Source organism: Pelophylax lessonae, assembly GCF_965119305.1.
Source record: "Pelophylax lessonae genome assembly, chromosome: 7".
Lineage (NCBI taxonomy): Eukaryota > Metazoa > Chordata > Amphibia > Anura > Ranidae > Pelophylax > Pelophylax lessonae.
Genome location: NC_138774.1, coordinates 56,811,729 through 56,829,515, shown reverse-complemented (window position 1 = coordinate 56,829,515; position 17,787 = coordinate 56,811,729). Strand labels below are relative to the sequence as shown.

Below are 17,787 nucleotides of genomic sequence, written 5' to 3'. Positions count from 1 at the left end.
CTGGCTGAGCATCGGAGACCGAAGCCACCAGACCAGAGACTCTCTGGTCTGTTTGCTCAATCGGATCTGATTGTCCAGGGATTCCGGATTCCGATTCCATCTGAGAAGAATCTCTTGCTGAAGAATTCGGGTATGGGACTGGGCAAATGGGACTGCTTCGAAGGAAGCCACCATCAACCCCAGAACCCTCATGCAAGTCCGAAGGGAAGACCAGCTGTTGGATAGTAACAACTGGACTGCTGATTGAATCTTTCGGAGTTTCCCTACCGGAAGAAAAACTCTGATTCCCTGTAGCAGAGAGAGGGAGGATATACCCTCAGGGACTGCCCCTAAGGTGGAGCCAGAACGTTTTGTCTTTCTGCCTAGTCCTACTCCTGCGGAGACAACATAACCCAGCTCTTGAGAATCAAGAAGACTACGTCTGTCAATGAGCGATAGAGAAATAAAAACCAAGATGATACACTCGTTACGGCTGGCTAAGAAGATGAAAAATATGCATGATCATCTTTAGTAAACAATCACTATACTCAGAGCAAGAGACTGGCTCATCCAGTTCTTTCCATATAACTAAGAGTATATAAAATGAAAACTAGACAGATTGACGTGGAGATAGAACTTTTTTTTGTAACTAAAAAAAAAATCTGTTTTGTAATAAAGAATATGTAATAATGGACAGAGATTGATCTGAAATAGCGCTCACTATCAATGCTGCAGTTCTGGTCTTTGGCCACAAGGGGGTTACTCACCTCCTGTTGTTGTGCAGTGGCTGTGGCTCTCGTATAGGCACGGCTGAAACCTGTTTGGGTGGCCGGTTCAGTGAAAGTGCATAGCTGGGAGTTACCCACTTCTGAGAAGGACTGGCCCCGTGGTGGGTAGCAGAGCCGCCCCACTGCCAGGTGGTGTTGCTGCGGTATGGAGGCCGGGGACCGGTGGCAGCACCATCAGCGTCCTTGTGGTCCATTGGGCCGAGTTCATGGGACTCAGACCATCCCCTGTAGAGAAAATACAAAGAATGGTAAATGTACAGTATTTACTTCTGACACATGTACAGACACAGAGTGTGAGCACAGCCCCCTGGCTGATGGAGAACGTTAGAGAGCTCTGCAGCTGTATCTGTGTTTGAACTTGTCCAGCGAGGGTTTAAACGGGTGCGGTTCAATAACAAGCTCCGTAATAAAGTCTCACAATGAAAAAAACTAGGGACAGCCTTCCAACATAAGGCAGCATTTCACATGTCTAAGAGCGACATTCAGGAGAATTTAAAATTTAATTCCACCTCTAAGATAAATCTGGTGCTGCAAGACAGGTCCATGAGATCATCTTCTTCATCTCACCTTATATATACCTATATCTTATTCATGTGCAGGCTCTATAACTAGCTATTAAAGGGGAACTCCAGGGGGACGGATAAATACACAGTGGATATACATGTATAGAAGCTGTTTTATCTGCTAAAGCACAGGTGTCAAACACACGGCCCCCAGGCCATTTCATATGGCCCTTCGCACCTCTCCTGCAGCTGCCGCACCCCCCTTGTCTCTGACCCCCCCCCCCCCCGTGTCTCAGTAGTCAGCAGCAGAGAGGACAGAACTTCTTTGCCAGATCCTGCATTCCTCTGTGCAGCTTTAGAAAGGCTTGTCTTTAGTCTCCCCCCCCCTCCCAGCAGTCCGCAGCAGGGAGGAGGGCAGAACTCCTCCTACAGATCCTGCACCTCTCTGTGCAGCCACAACACCACCTTGCCTCTGCCTCCTCTGGTCTCAGGTTCAGCAGACTCTGGAAGCGGACTCCAGCCCTCCTCTGGTTCTCCTCCAGACACTGCACTTTCTTCTTCTGAGATCCACCCACACCTTCTTCCTGGCAGCAGCACAAGGTAAGAGGGTGCATTATGATGTAAGAAGGGTGGGTGACTCTTGACTTCTGATGGTGGGGGGGCTCTTGACATCTCATGTAAGGGGTGTGGGGTGCTCTGGACATCTAATCTTACAGATATAATAATATTGTAAAGTGCTGTGCAAACTGTTGGCGATATATAAATCCTGTATAATAACTGACCCTTTGAGGGCAACCATAATGCTGATGCGGCCCACGACAAAATTGAGTTTGACACCCCTGTGCTAAAGGATATGTAAATCAGTCAATCCAGTTTTGAGATATAAACAGCTCTGGCCCACAGTACAATCCTGCATGTCAGGGGGAGGGGGCCTGAACTGTTTTTCTTGTTTTCATATACAGCCCCCACCCCCAATCTCCACCCTGTGACTGGACAGTGAAAAGAGAAGCAGCAGACTGAGGAGCCCATCTGTCACTCTGCTCTCTCCTTCTATCAGTATGCTCTGTACACTGCAGCACACCTGACTCCTTGCGTTGCTTCTCCTCCCACCTCTCTGAGCTCTTCTGTACAGAGGCTGATACCAAATCAAATCCAATGATCAGGATTGCCTCCTGCTTCCACTAACAATAGTGTCTGAGTGCAAATAAATGGGTGCTGCTCACATACATATGTGTTCCGGCACATGAATGTAACGGGTATAGATAATAATTAGCTAAATCCACCAAGTCAAATCCAGTTACCTACAATGCTTCCTTTAAAAAAAAAAAAAAAAATCCAGCAGCAATCATTGCAGGTAATCGCCGGCTGTGCAGACGGCAACAAATAGCTGCGGCCGCTGGCGGTCTGTCATTGAAGTGTATGGGCTCGGCGGCAACAGCGAGGCCGCTCACACCTATCAAAAACAGCATCAGGAATCAGCCGTTCACACCGGGGGAAAACAATGCCTGTGCGAATGCAGCCTTCGACATGACACAAACCTTTCATGTATTCAACCCCTTCAGATGGTAAATGCTGGATGAAGCATATAGCCAAGTTACCAGAGAGCCTCATTCTTACGAAGGAGCATTTCCCATTTGATCAGGTGCAGAAAGCAATCTTCATACAATGCATGTCTGAACTTCTGGTCAATACTGCATTCATGTCACCATAATACATCCACAGATGATCCAACCCACGTTATTTGCAGACTTGTGTTACGACTTTCTTTGATCTTTCAGGTCAATCAGTTTACATTGCAGATCAAACACTCAAAGGAGACTAAACATTAAAAAAAAAATGTACTTTGTATTAAGCTGCCCTGAGTTTTTAATCTTGTGCTGTCCCTTTGGCTATGAGAATGGCCTGTGAAGCACAAAGAAGGGATCAATGGCCCTTTGATATGCAACCTAGTAGCTTCAAGTCTGGCTAAAAAGCAACAAAATCCAATGTAACCAAATACAATAAGAGATGTGTGTGTGCGCATTCCCTAGTGGAGAGGAGAACAATATCATACAGAGGGGACCACAATCCTCAGAATGAGCAGTAATGACACAAAGGGAAGCTTCAATAAAACTGATTGATTAGTTTGGGATACTGCACTTTGTATGTTGTGTAATAAATAAAGCAGAACTTCACTCTTTCAGTCATTGATTATGTTTTAATCCTTATGTTGTCAGCATTAGTAAATGTATAGGGAGGTATATCGTATTTTTTTTTACTTTTCTTCAGTTGCGAAATCACTTTGAAAAACATCCCCTAACATTTTTGGCCATGGCCATCTTGAGTAAGGGCAGATGATTCATGTAGCATTAGCTTCCTGAAGTCCATCTGCCCTTAGCTCAGGCATGCAGGAGGGTGTGATTAGGTGGGAAAATCCCTCCTCCCCTCCTGGGATGTATGGCTTCATTTGACCTGGGCCAGAAACAAGGCTGCTGATTTCTGGCCTAGGTAAAATGATGCCATATATCCCATGAGTCTTCAGGAGGGGAGGAGGGATTTTCCCACCTAATCACACCCTCCTGCATGCCTAAGCTAAAGCAGATGGACTTTAAGAAAAAAAATGCTACATGAATCACCTGCCCTTACTCAAGATGGCCATGGCCAAAAGTGTTAGGAGGTGTTTTTCAAAGCGATTTCTCCATGGAGACATGGATGGATGGAGGAGTTTGCATTGAAGATTAAAAATTAATTCAATTGTGTTTTTGGTTTACGGTGCTCAGATGCAGTGTAGTTCCACTTTACATACAAAGTACAGGAACCCAAAATAACTGATCAGCTCCCAGTATTCCAGGGTCACATCAGTAAAAAAAAATCAATACCAAAACCAACATTCTGACTGATAAAAAATGTCTCCCAAATTCAGAAGCCAGTTGGTTCACCCTAGGAAAAAAAGCCCACCCTTTACACATATACTTGTCTTTAGCGCCCACCTCTCCATTGGAGCCCTCACTAAATAACTGGTGCTTTTAAAATATGGGAATGTACAAGACCCCCACCCAGTATGCATTGCTCAGTCTGAGCATCTAATTGCCAAGTCTGAACATTGCCCATTGCCCCATCGAGGACGTCTATTATGACGAAACGTACATCGGACGGAGGAAATAGCGGTTATTTAAAAGGTTACTCACAGGATTCCAGTAAAGCAGTTTAATACACTGGTCCACGCTGTGGACCAGTGTATTAAACTGCTTTACTGGAATCCTGTGAGTAACCTTTTAAATAATCGTTTATTTTATAATACATTGCCCTATGAGAGCTCTCCTCTTGTCATTTTACTCCACTCTATCCGGTTCGAGCATTCAACTGTAACTACAACAGCCATTACCAGAGGATATTGCCATATACACCTGGAGTGAGGGGTGAAACTCACTAAGGCATGGAAAGACCTAATTGAGGTCTAATTTTCTGGTAAGAGGCTAATTTTTCCTATATTCCGGGGAGCTCTGGTGTGTGAACACTTTGGAAAAGGGAATATATGTGCACCTGTGGACTATCACGTTTGGATTTGATTGATTCCTTCCTTCTTACATACAACATTTTTGAATGTGTGATATTGCAATTACGGAGTGGTATCATTGAATCAGAATTTATGGCACATAGTATGAAGTTTTTAATAACCTCCTGTACTGTTTATTCCTAATTTTACTCAATTTGTATTTTTATAGATTGTAGACAGCGCAGCATTTTCTGCTTTTTATTTCTGAACACTTTCACTCAGGGAGGATGGCATCAACCCGTGGTAATGCCCCACATTGAGCTTACAAAAGGTTTAAAATCCCAACCCCCCCCCAAAGAAACTGCGAGTGGCAAAAGTGAGTGGATTGAGGAATTGGCCTTCAGAAAACTCTGGGCTTGTACCAGTCTGTATTACAATTTCATTATATTGCTCTGCTTTAGGTTTAGTCAAGATCAAAGTGCTTGAAGAGCAGGTTACAGAAAAATATAGGAGAGCCCACTGTACCTTCGTGGCACCCCATCTTCATGAGGAGGTATGATTACGACTTTCACTGTGACTGAAGTACGGAGAAGATCGATCATCTGATCATGGGTCAGTGTCACCACGGCCACCTTGCATATTTCGACCAGGCGACTTCCCTGGCGTAAGCCAGCTTGCCAAGCAAATCCATAATCCTCAACCTCCGCTACCGTGCCATCATACTTGACATGGAAACCAAGCTGGCCAAGACCATTACGGCGCAAGGTCATGTCTACTGTTTCACAACCAGTGGTCATGATCTGAAAAAGAAGAGAGAACATTTATTGTACACATTATAGGTCACCCCGGCATTTCCTTTTCTGTGGTATCCCAAAAGGAACTTCCAAAAATCAATTACCATAATTTACAAACCTTTCACAAAGGGGCCAATATAAAGGGAGGTTTTAATAACATTCACCAATAAACATGTGAATGTTTCAGTTCATCAGTAGAGAAGAAGAAATATTTTCCAGAATCTCCAAGACAAAACTATAAGGTACATACATACAAATTATCTCCTATGCTCCAGTACTGGTCATTTTTTGTTTTAGCTTCCAAATGTAATGCTCTTGCTTCTAAATACTATTTGCAACAAATGGTAAACACCCTTCACCCCTCCCTGGTACCCGTTGTTCTTGCCTCTGTGGGTGGGGGATGAGCTGCCAATGCCCATGCAGCCGGTGCAGTGGTCCAGGGATTTGAAATCCCGCTCTTCTCTCTGAAGGGTTTCAGGAACAGATCAGAGTAATGTTGTGTGCTGGTTCTGACTGATCCATCCCTGAAACCTTGCAGAAGAAGAGCGTGGTTTTTCTCTTCCGGTTACATGGGCACTGACAGCCGATGCCATGTATAATTTACAAGTGGAGGTTAGAGGCATCTAAACACTCAACTGGTTGTTACTGGTATCACCAGTATACTTACTCTGCCCAATACTCCCATATCTGCCCTTTACGTATCTGAATACGATAACCTAATAAAATCTTACTCACCTTTAACCTTTGAACAATCTCCCGGATATCTTCTCCAATACTATCCAGTGTCCTTACAAGGATATGATCACCGCGACCATAAAAAATCTTGAGGGACAGTGGTTCCGGTGTCCAGCCAATTACATCAGCACAGTAACAGTTAAACACCACTTCCTTTGTAGCAGTCTCTATTAGGACCAGGAACTCATTTGAGATGCCTAAAATGCACTCTGTCTCAGCTGCCTGGGAGAAATCTTGAGCCATGACCCGCCAGCACAGGGCACCAGTACTGTTCAGTTCGGCTCCGACCCGTGCTTTGGTCCTCTCTTTCTTCTTGGATGTCAGGGAGATTAGGTTAAACTTGCCTGTGGTATCGATAGGCGTATTGGTGACATAGTTCTCAGCCAAGTCCTTGAGATATTCCTGCCTTGTACGAGTAGCCATTGTGTGGAATTTGTCTGACTTGTGTGCCGCATTCTCTGCGTTAATCACTTTGGCCAGAAGAAAGTCACGAAACACATCAGATTTCCGAAACGTGACACCATTGGGGATTGGAGGACCAAAAGGAGGGACATCTTTGGATCTTGTTACAGCCACTCTGTTGAGAACAAATATGAGTACTTAATAGACCACATCGTCACAAACATGGTAATATTGTTTTTTTCTTTAAAGCATTTCCATGGCCCTAACACATTTTGTTGCCATAAAAGCACAAAGGCCATCCATCGCAGCCAATGCCCCCAACAAAGCTTACAATCTAATGCCCCCACCAGTGATATACACAAATAATGCCACATTGTTATGTGTAAGACTGTCAAACCACCAGAATGTTTTTTGGGGATTTGGACGGAAACTAAAATCAACAAGGAGTGAACATATCGTGTGGATAATGTTCCTGGATGCAAAGGGACACAAGATCCCAGCACTGTAAAGCAAGAGTACCCACTACTTAACCATTACGCCGCCTATCAATATTACTACTAATATGGTCACTTAGATAATAACCCCTTTATTAAAGTGATATTAAAGCCTTGTTTTGCTTTAAAATAACAAAGGTCGTACTAACCTGCTCTGTGTAATGGTTTTGGACAGAGCAGCCCAGGTCTCTCTCTTCTCGGGTCCTACGCCGGCATTCCTGGAGTCTCCCTCCTGCCCCCACACCAAGCAATTTGCTATGGGGGCACATGAGCAGAGCTGCTGCTCTGTGTCCATTTAGACACGAAGCTGCGGCTTGGTCTTGCCCCCTCTCTCTCCTCATAGGCTCACTGACTTTGAATGACAGCAGCAGAAGCCAATGGCACCTGCTGCTATGTCTCAGCCAATCAGCAGGGAGTGTCCCCGACAGCCAAGGATCTCATGCAACATTGCTGGATCGAGATTGGGCTCAGGTAAATATGAGGTATTTTTTATCTTAATGCATAGAATAGATTAAGTTAAAAAACCTTCTGCCTTTAGAACCACTTTAAAACCAATGGTGGTTTATAGGGTTGTGACCATAGTAATTTGTTCAAAAAGTTTTTTTATGCATCTTTTAAGTTATCTGCTACACAATTCTCAAGCAAAGTAGAGCAGTCAGTTTCTCGAGGACCAATAAAGCAGAATTTAGGCCATGCTGCTTTATTCACCACCAGGGATGAGCTCAGGTGTATTCAGATGCTAGTCCGAACCTGTAAACCTTTTATTAAACGCAAACGGGGAAAAACATTTTCACAAACATGGGAGGGAACAAGGGAACTCCAGCTTTAGGCAATGCCATATTCCCTGTGGATGGAAGGCTGACGCGTTTCCGGGGATATGTCCCCATGCTTAGTGCCCTAAGAAAGCGGGCATGTCCCTGAAACGTGTCAGCATCCCAACTGCAATGCCTAAAGCTGGATTTGAGTTTTGAAACGCTTGTTACTTTCCAGGTTTGTATTTATTTGGCTTTTGCATTTAATAAAAGGTTTTCAGGTTCGGACCAGCGTCTGAATACACCTTAGCTCATCCCTTTTAGTGAATAGAGCAGCATTACCTCAACTCCAATTTAAAGTGTTTGTTACCCCAACATTTCATAGTCCTGATATGTGCCTGCTGGACCATGTACTCGTATGAGAAAGTATCCTGTTTCTCTTTGTATTGCTTTCTTTGTGAGAAATACCTGGTGTTCCTGCCAGTCCCTCTGCTTTCCTATTAAAAACGGACCACACTAAGCAGGAGAGCACACCGTGGTCAGTTCTCTAGCTATGCCGGGAACTCAGTGTACTCTCCTCCAATGATCAGACTTGTCTTGACAAGTCAAACAATATAATACCTTATTGTTTGGTAAAATATAAATGATGATGTTAACGCCAAGTAAATAGACACCTAACATGTCACGCTTTAAAATTGCGCATGCTTGCAGAATAGCGAAAAACTACAGTGTTTAAAGAATGTGATGCTTTACAGGCCTTTACAGGTTACCAGTTTAGAGTTACACAAGAGGTCTGGTGCTAAGAATTATCGTGCGCACTCTAAAATTTGCAGCGACACCTCATGTGTGTGGTGCGATCGCTATTTAAATTTGCCTGTGGGGCCAACATGCATGTTCACATTTGAGCGTGAGCATAGGGGTTCAGTAGCAAATTCCTGGAATTTAGCTCTAATTTAGAAAAAAAAACTATAACTGAAAGGGCTCCAGAAGAATTTTTTGGAACACTGTTATAGTTGCCATCCCACCCCTATCAATTCTAACCAACTACAATAAAATGTTCTGGTGTTTATACACAGATTGTGATTTTAGTGCTTTGATCAGCCTCAAAAGTCATATGTTTTAGTAGTTAACAAGACGAGTTGAAAACTCATATTTGACTTTGACTGAACCCCTAAAAAAGGGAGCATGAAAATGAGGGGAAATGATTGATGCCATGAAAACCTATGAAAAATCTATCCAGACATGGGACCTCTACCTTCAAACTACTTAGTGGTTTAAGGGAGTTAAAGCTGATGTGAAAAAGAACGCACCTGTAGCAGACATTTTCAGTGCAAGGCTCATGGGCTCGAATAATAATGAAGACATGCTGGAAGTGTGAGCGAATATTCTGAGGTGTAAAGGGTAGAGCACCGGGCTCCTGGAAGATGATGGTCACAATATCATTTCCTATGTGTCTTTTCCTAAGAAGCTGGAATGAGAGAAGGACAGACACAAAGCATCAGTTAGAAATGAGGATTACAACTACTATCAAAAATAAAGAAAACAATAGCATTAGAACCCATGTAGTCTTGAGCTATGTCTAAAGGTTAGTCAAATCAGCATGCCACATCCAAAAGTGAGCCCCAGGTGCAGGTCATTTCTGAAGGACAGATAACTGAATTGGCAACATAAGAAGCAGTCCCTCAAGTAGTTTACAAGTAAACCTACAAATTATTTTTAAATATATTTGACTACACTGTAAATTCCATATTCTGGAGTACAGTACAGGACACAGGATTTGTAGTCCTACACAATGGGTTATACGGCACTACCTCCATTTTTTTAGCAAGTAATAAGAAGAAACAAAGAACAGAGGGGAGGGGCCTGTGTCCTATACTGTTCTCCAAGATGCTGAATTTACAGATAGGTCAAAATTCCAAATCTCCTAATAATACAGTACAGGACACAGGATCTGTAGTTATAGACCATGGGATGTCCCCAAGCAATAAACTTAGGGATGGGCCGCAATTTAGCAAACATAACAAGAAAAAAAGTAGTGAAGAGAAATAAAAAAGACTGGTGTAGAAAAACTTCTCCAACGGAAAGAGGTCCATCTACTAGGCATCTTCTGCCTAGCAGTTCTAGGTTTATTGCTTCAAATCCTAACCACAACATTACCTGACTGGGGTTTGCATTCTCTCCTTACCTGTAATAAATAAATATAACCCATGATCTAGGACTACAAATCTGGTGTCCAGTACAGTACAATTGAAGAGGAGCTCCAGGTTCGTTTAGAAAAACATTAAAGTCAGCAGCAACAAATACTGTAGCTGACTTTTATTGTTAGGACACTTACCTGTTCACGAATCCAGTGGTGTCTTCACCCGAGCCGATTTTTCAATCAGCTCTCAGGTGCTGCCGTCGCCATCTCGGCTAAGGAAAACCCTCCCTACTGCACAAGCGTGAAGTGTGCTGCACTTTGTGAATGGCCCTGCGGCGTGGGGGGGGGGGCAAACTTCCAGCTGAGTATGCTGCGGCGAGATCAGTCCGAAGTAGGAGCGGGTACATGTCAAAACAAGGTATCTGCCCCCACCCCCCCCCCCTCAAACCCCTGAAAGGTGCCAAATGTAGCAGCGGAAGGGGGGAGGAATAAGCAAAATGGACAGATTAAAACCACTGTCTTCTTTAATATCTGACACTCTTGCTGGGTAGATTGGCCAACACTTAAGGTCATTGATTTTACCAGCCAGGAAGTGAGGAAAAATCTCCAACAGCAATGCAGACAGAATTAAAGGTATTTTAGAAATAGACAGACATGCTATGTTTTCTTCTAAGTAGAGTAAGGGAAAATTAGAACCCCCAGTAGCTTATTTCAGCCAGTATTGCTGTTGCATGTTTTCTCTCGCTTTCAGTCTGGGTAAGCCATTGTACAAGAAGAGAGTGTGATCAGAAATCTCTCGGAGCACCAGAGAGAAAGCAGTAAAAACATGAAAGGGGTTCTAATAAAACAAAAACCTTGTGAGCACCCCTAGATCAAATGCATTAAAACCTGTAAGATCATCTGCGGACACTTCTCACATTCCCATACAATGTGTGTAGCAATAAAATGCTACAAATTTCATGACAGGGGTTCTAACCTGTCCCTATTCTAAACTTCAGCTGGAGTAACAATTTAGTATATGTTTATCCTATTTGTTGGTAGACAGTAATAAATGATCATATGGGTTATTATTGGATGAAACTATGCACAAGGGAAAACCTACCTTTTGTCTCAGTAATAAGACAGTGGAATGCACATAGTATGAGAAAAATGCCCTATTCAAGTGGGGCCCAACTATGCTTCTAATGCAGAATTTAGACAACCTTCCTAAAAAAAAATGGGATTTTTGACATACCGTAAAATCCATTTCTCTGATGTTCATCAATGGACACAGCTCCTGATCATTGTGTTATACTGCCCCCTACAGGAGTAGGACACTAGGCAGAAAAAGAACTTGACTACGCCTATGGGCAGTCCCAGAAGGTATACTCATCTCCGCTATAGGTACTCAGTTTTGCTACAAGTAGTGTCAGAGGTAATATAACTCCACAGAGGGTGGGTGCTGTGTCCGTCATCAACATCAGAGAAATTGATTTTACGGTAAGTCAAAAATACCCATTTTCTCTTTCGTTCATTGACGGACACAGCTCCTGCTCTTCTTGACCATTGGGACGTCCCAAAGCAGTGTCAAGCATGAGGGGTGGAAATGGCAAGAAATAATTCCCAAGGCAAAACCATAGCCAACCAGGTAACAGGAGCTCAACCAAAACAACCGGAGCCCACCTGAAAAAAGAGGAAACAAGCCCCCTAAACAGCTGCCTGAAAAACCTTGCGGCCAAAAGAGGCAGCTGCAGATGCCAACACATCCACTTTAAAAAATTTAGTGAAAGTGTGCACCGACGACCAAGTAGCTGCCTTGCACACCTGTGTTATTGACACATGATGACGAAAGGCCCAAGAAGAAATGAGTGCCCGCCATCTGTCTGATTAATCTAAAAATGGTCGCAGAAGAAGCGGATAGTCCTTTTCGAGGCCCATCCGTAAGCACAAACTGCGAGTCTGACTTTCTAAAAGACTCTTTAGCTGCCAGGTACACCCGAATAGCCCGAACTACATCCAGGGAATGCAACGCAATTTCCTTAGGATGTTTTGGCCTGGGACACACAATGTCCTCAATCAGATGGAAATCAGAAACCACCTTTGGAAGGAACGATGGACAGGGGCAAAGAACCACCTCATCTTTGTGGACCACCAAATAAGGGAAACAACAAGACAACGCCGCCAATTCAGACACCCTGCGTGCAGAGGTGAAAGCCACCAAAAAGGCCACCCTCTGGAATAGCGAAAGCAGGGGAATCTCCTGAATATTTTCAAAGGGAGGCTTCTATAGAGCTGAAAGCACCAAGTTGAGATCCCAAGGCGATAGTGGGGACCTCACCAGTGGAGTCAAATGTCGCACTCCCTAAATAAAAGTATGCACCAGGGAGTGCGTTACCAAGGGTCATTGAAAGAAGACCGTCAAGGCCAACACCTGATCCTTAATGGTACTCAAGGCCAAATTTCTGCTCAACCCCCCGTTGAAGGAAGGTCAAGACTCGAGACAACAAAAAGAGCAAGGGTGAACACCAATCGACTCACACCACGAAATGTAGGCTTTCCACGTACGATAGTAGATCTTCCTAGAAGTAGACTTCCTAGCCTTCAGTAGTGTGGGAATCACCGACCCAGACAAATCTCTATCCTTCAGCACCTGGCTTTCAACAGCCAAGCCGTCAAAGCCAGTGACTGTAAAGCAGGTAGGAAGATTGGCCCTTGGGACAGCAGATCTTCCCTATGAGGTAGTCTCCAAGGGGCGCCTGTGACAAGCCGCATCAGGTCATCAAGACCGGCGAGGCCAATCCAGGGCCACTAGAGAAGAATTCCTTCTGCCTCGATGCTGCGCAAGAGTCTCGACAGAAGCTTAAAAAGGAGGGAAAGCGTAAATCAGACGATACAGGCCCCAGGGTGCCATCAGCATGTCTGTGGCGTATGGTAGCGGATTCGGACACTTGTCCCATTTGGCTAAGATCTCTCTTTGCAGGGACTGTGTATGAAACTGCACAAACGGGACCACCTCAAAAGGTAGAAACCATCAGTCCCAGCACCCTCAGGCAAGTCCGGAGCGACGACCACCTGCTGGACAGCAAGAGATGAATTGCAGCATGCAGTTTCTGGAGTTTATCCAGAGGAAGGACACTCTGGCTAGAGCCGAGTCCAGAGTCAGACCCAGATAGTCCAGTTTAGTGGAAGGAACCAGAGCGGACTTCTGAAAATTCAGAAGCCAGCCAAACTCCCTCAGAGTCCGTATAGTGATAGTCCACGTTGTCCATCAGAGCAGTAGGAGACTCTGCTCGCAAGATAAGGTTGTCCAGGTAGCCCAGCACTGCAATTCCTCGCTGACGTAACAACGCTAGCACGGGAGCCAACACCTTTGTGAAAACCCGAGAAGCAGAGGCGAGAATAAAGGGTAAAGCCACAAACTGGTAATGCTCCTCTCCCACTGCAAAGCAGAGGAAGCATTGGTGACAGACACATATTGGAATGTGTAAGCAAGGATCCTTGATGTCGAGAGAGAGAGGCAAGGAAATCTCCCTGATGCAAGGATGCCACCATTGTGCGAAAAGACTCCATTCTGAACTTCTGTACCCCACAAACCAGTTCAGGGCCTTGAGATCCAAAATAGGACACACTTTGCCTTCTTTCTTCAGGACCGTGAAGAGGTTTGAATAAAACCCCTGAAAACATCTAGGAGTTGAAACTGGAACAATTACCCCTTGAAGTAACAAGTCTTGTACCACCCCGAAGAGGGCTTGCAATCGGTCCAGGGACAAACACACATTGGAAGGAAAGAACCTCTCCGGAGGGTAAGAACGAAACTCGATCTTGTACCCGGACCGTATCACTTTGTGGACCCCCTTTTTTTGCACAAAGGAGGTCCATGATTCCGGAAATCAGCGAAGACATCCCCCCACCCCAGGCACGGGTGAGGGCGCACCTTCATGCAGAAGGAGCCTTGTCTACGGGTCTGGGGAACCCCGCTTTGGACTTGCCAGTCCAAGTTCGCTTGGATGCTTCCGAAGAGGCCTTGAAAGGCTTTGAACCCTTATCCGCCGACCATGAAAGACGAAAAAACTTTCTGTGAGCCGAGAAGGACCGGCCACGTCTGCGACAAGGTTCCTTACCCTTACTAGCCTGCGGAAGAAAGCTGCTCTTCCCCCTCTGTGCGACTCTTAACCACTTCTGGACCGGAACATTTTCCCCCTTAATGACCAGGCCATTTTTTGCGATTCGGCACTGCGTTACTTTAGCAGACAATTGCGCGGACGTGCGACGCTCTACCCAAATAAAACTGATGTCCTTTTTTTCCCACAAATAGAGCTTTATTTTGGTGGCATTTGATCACCTCTGCGATTTTTATTTTTTGCGCTATAAACATAAATAGAGAGACAATTCTGAAAAAAAAATAATTCACATTCTGCTATATAACATTTCCAAAAAAAAAAAATTTAAAAATCTAAATTTTAGGTAATTTGTCTGCTACATATTTTTAGTTAAAAAAAAAATCGCATTAAGCATATTTTGATTGGTTTGCGCAAAAGTTATCACGTCTACAAACTACGGTAAAAGATTTATGTAATTATTATAGTTTTTCTTTTTTTTTTTATACTAGTAATGGTGGCAATCTGCGATTTTTATCAGGACTGCGACATTGCGGTGGACAGATTGGACCACTGATATTTTTTACACTTTTGGGGGGACTAGTGACATTACTACAGTAATCAGTGCTAAAAATATGCACTGTTACTGTAATAATGACAGTGGCAGGAAAGGGGTTAACAGTGGGTGATCAAGGGGTTAAATGTGTAGCTAGGGGGCGTGTTTCTAACTGTATGGGAACAGGGCTTATGGAATGACCATAAAGACCTGTGATCCTGTATAGAAGGATCGCAGGCACTCCGTGATCATTCCAGAAAGAAGAACGGTCAGCTGCGTTTACAACAGCTGACCATTCTTCTCTCTCAGCGGGGAGCGATTGAGGGTGTCAGGCGGCAATCGGAGCCGGCTTCCCTGTGCATCGGAGGCCTGACTGCCGAGTGGGGGTGAGAGCTCGTCGGCAGCGGCGCACGCTCGCCCCCTAGCTGCAGGCGCGCGATCGACGTAGGTTTACGGTGGTTCGCGCAGGAGGGGCTGCCTACCGCAGTATCGGTGGCGGGCGGTCCAGAACTAGTTAATGATGTCATCCAGGGTAGCTCCAAACAGGCGATCTCCTTAAAAAGGAAGATCAGTTTTTTAGAGATCTGGTCCGCAGATCAACATCTGAGCCACAAAACACACCTAAGGACCACTGCCAAAACAGTCCGTCTAGAAATCAGGGGAGCTGCATCCAAAGAGGCATCACAGATAAACTGCAGCCCCTGGACCAACTGGTCCGCCAGCTCCACAAAGGCAGGGGAGCTGCATCCAGAGAGGCATCACAGGTAAACTGCAGCCCCTGGACCAACTGGTCCCCCAGCTCTACAAAGGCAAGGGGGAGCTGCTATCCCTCCAGGTCATGGAGTAAAAGCTTGGCCCACACGGTCAGAGTTTGTGACACCAGAGCAATGGTGAAGACTGGTCTGAGTGCCGAGCCGGCCACAGTGAACATACTACGGGCCATAGCCTCCACCTATCTGTCAGTCGGATCCCTAATAGCCGGCGATTCTACTACTGAAATCATGGTTGCCTTAATCAACCTGGAAACGGGGATCCACCACTGGTGGAACAGTCCACTTCTTAAGGTGGGACTCTTCAAATGGATACATCATTGCGAATTGCTTAGGGACCAAAAAGACCTTTTGGAGGTTCCCACTCTTTTGCAACAAATCTGTCAAAATAAGAAGGAAAGGGAAACCCCTTCGCCACTCTAGATGGCTTGTGAATGCCAAAGGGAACCGGTGCCATCGCCGCAGCTTCAGCTGCGTCCTCCATTTTTAAAGTCTCAAACACAGACACAAACAGTGCGTCCACCAGCGCCTTTTCATGTGCGGCTACAGGAGTGGAAGAATTATCCTCACTATCTGAAAACTCAGGGCGGGCCCCGATCGTGGCGGCCAGAAGACAGATGAAGCAGGGGAAGGCGGGGTTGCTTTATTACTACCCCACTGCCCAAAAGCCACCTCCACCCGGGACACAAAGGAATCCAGGACTGCCATCAGTTTAGCAATGGATGGTTGGGACCCGGAGGGCCCCGCAGGCTCTGAGAGGGGGGTCAGGTGGGGAAATGCGCTCCAAGGACTCCATGAGAAATAAGGGTACCCAACAAAAGTGCAAAAAAATACTGCTAAGGGACACCCCCACCGCGCTGATAACACCACCCGGTCGCCAGCCACAGAGCACCCCTAATCCTGCAGCAGAGAGAGAGGATCCCACCAGATTCACCACCCCACCAGGCAGTCACTGGCAGCACTAGGGGATAAGGAGGGGCTCCCACAGCTAAAATGGATGCCCAGAAGACTCCACAGTAATGGCCGCCATTAAATTAAATGCCAGACTAACGCAAAATGGCCGCTGCGGCTACACAAACATGGGCGACAGCCTATACAGAAAAAGGGCTACAACAAAATGGCAGCCCCGCGCGGCTCCACGAGGTTCCAAAGGACCCAGGCAAGACACAGAGCAAGAAGAGGGGGGCCGTGGCACTGCCTACCGCCCGATCGCTGGCGGTGTACACTCATCGCCAGTACAAAACCCTGCCCTAGCCCCAAGAAGTAGCCAGACCACAATACAACCCCAGTATAGGTGGAGGGGGGAGGTGAGGGGGTATAGATGACCCACAGGACCATCAGACTCAGGGGGGGTGGGCCTAACGGGAGGGAGCGGAACGTGGGGGTCAGTCCGTCCCAGGGAGGGGCCCGTGTCCACCCTGGGATAGCTACTCACCATACCAGGAACCAGTCGGGCACCGCTCCAGGCAGAACCTCCTCACCATTGAAATGGGGGGCTGTCGGCCAGGAGGAACGCTGCGACGCAGGCCGAGAACCAGTTGTATGCGACCTCACGAGGCATTTAACTCGCAGGCCAGCCCCCGTCTGGTGGGGCTATGTTGCGGCCGACCTAGCGCGCAGCTGAGGTCTGCACGCGCTAGCTGGCCAGACTGGGGTGACCACTGGATTTCGATTATCCAGCCCATTGCCCAGTCCGGCAGTTGATTGTAGATCTCAAAGGAGAAACTGGAGAAAAAAAAATCTATCTAAAAAGAAAAAATTCCCAGGACCAGAGATCCCATCAAGGAACTAGGTCCTTACTCCTGACTAGGCAGAAAAAACTGAGTGCCTATAGTAGAGAGGGGGAGCATACCTCCTGGGACTGCCCATAGGCGTAGTCAAATTATTTTTCTGCCTAGTGTCCTACTCCTGTAGGGGGCAGTAAAACCCAATGGTCAAGAAGATCAGGAGTTGGGTCTATCAATGAACGAAAGAGAAACCGAATTTGCTCAGAATATCTGTACAGTCCATCTGTATTAAACAGAATGACGGACACACAAAGTTCCTTTGTGCTGCTGTACACCTCCATTGAACATTCCGTAAATGTTACACAGAAGAGTTCATGAATTTGTCCTCTGACTACAGCTGGTCTAAATGGCGGTTCACTGCTGACAGAATGAGTCAAGATTAAAGCAATTCCCCACAATCCCTCCTTTAAGCTGATCAAACATCTACTTTAAGACAGGCAAGAAAGACTTAGTAATTGCCTATTAAAAACACCCTTTTAGAGCAGGGTCATTTGAAAGCTTTTCATGACGGAGATTTTGTAATTGAGAAGTATAGA

General features: G+C 45.7%; 1 protein-coding gene across 4 annotated transcripts in view; it reads right to left on the bottom strand.

Annotated features, from left to right (window-relative positions):
• SIPA1L3 (signal induced proliferation associated 1 like 3) overlaps window positions 1-17,787 on the bottom strand; it is a 363,749-nt gene that overhangs the window by 72,368 nt on the left and 273,594 nt on the right. For all 4 annotated transcript variants that reach the window (XM_082263616.1, XM_082263619.1, XM_082263618.1 and 1 more), the window contains exons 9-12: window positions 9,233-9,390; window positions 6,275-6,851; window positions 5,271-5,545; window positions 747-992 (exon numbers count right to left, since the gene is read on the bottom strand). In XM_082263616.1, the coding sequence (XP_082119742.1) occupies window positions 747-992; window positions 5,271-5,545; window positions 6,275-6,851; window positions 9,233-9,390 (1,256 nt within the window). The remainder of the gene's footprint in view (window positions 1-746; window positions 993-5,270; window positions 5,546-6,274; window positions 6,852-9,232; window positions 9,391-17,787) is intronic.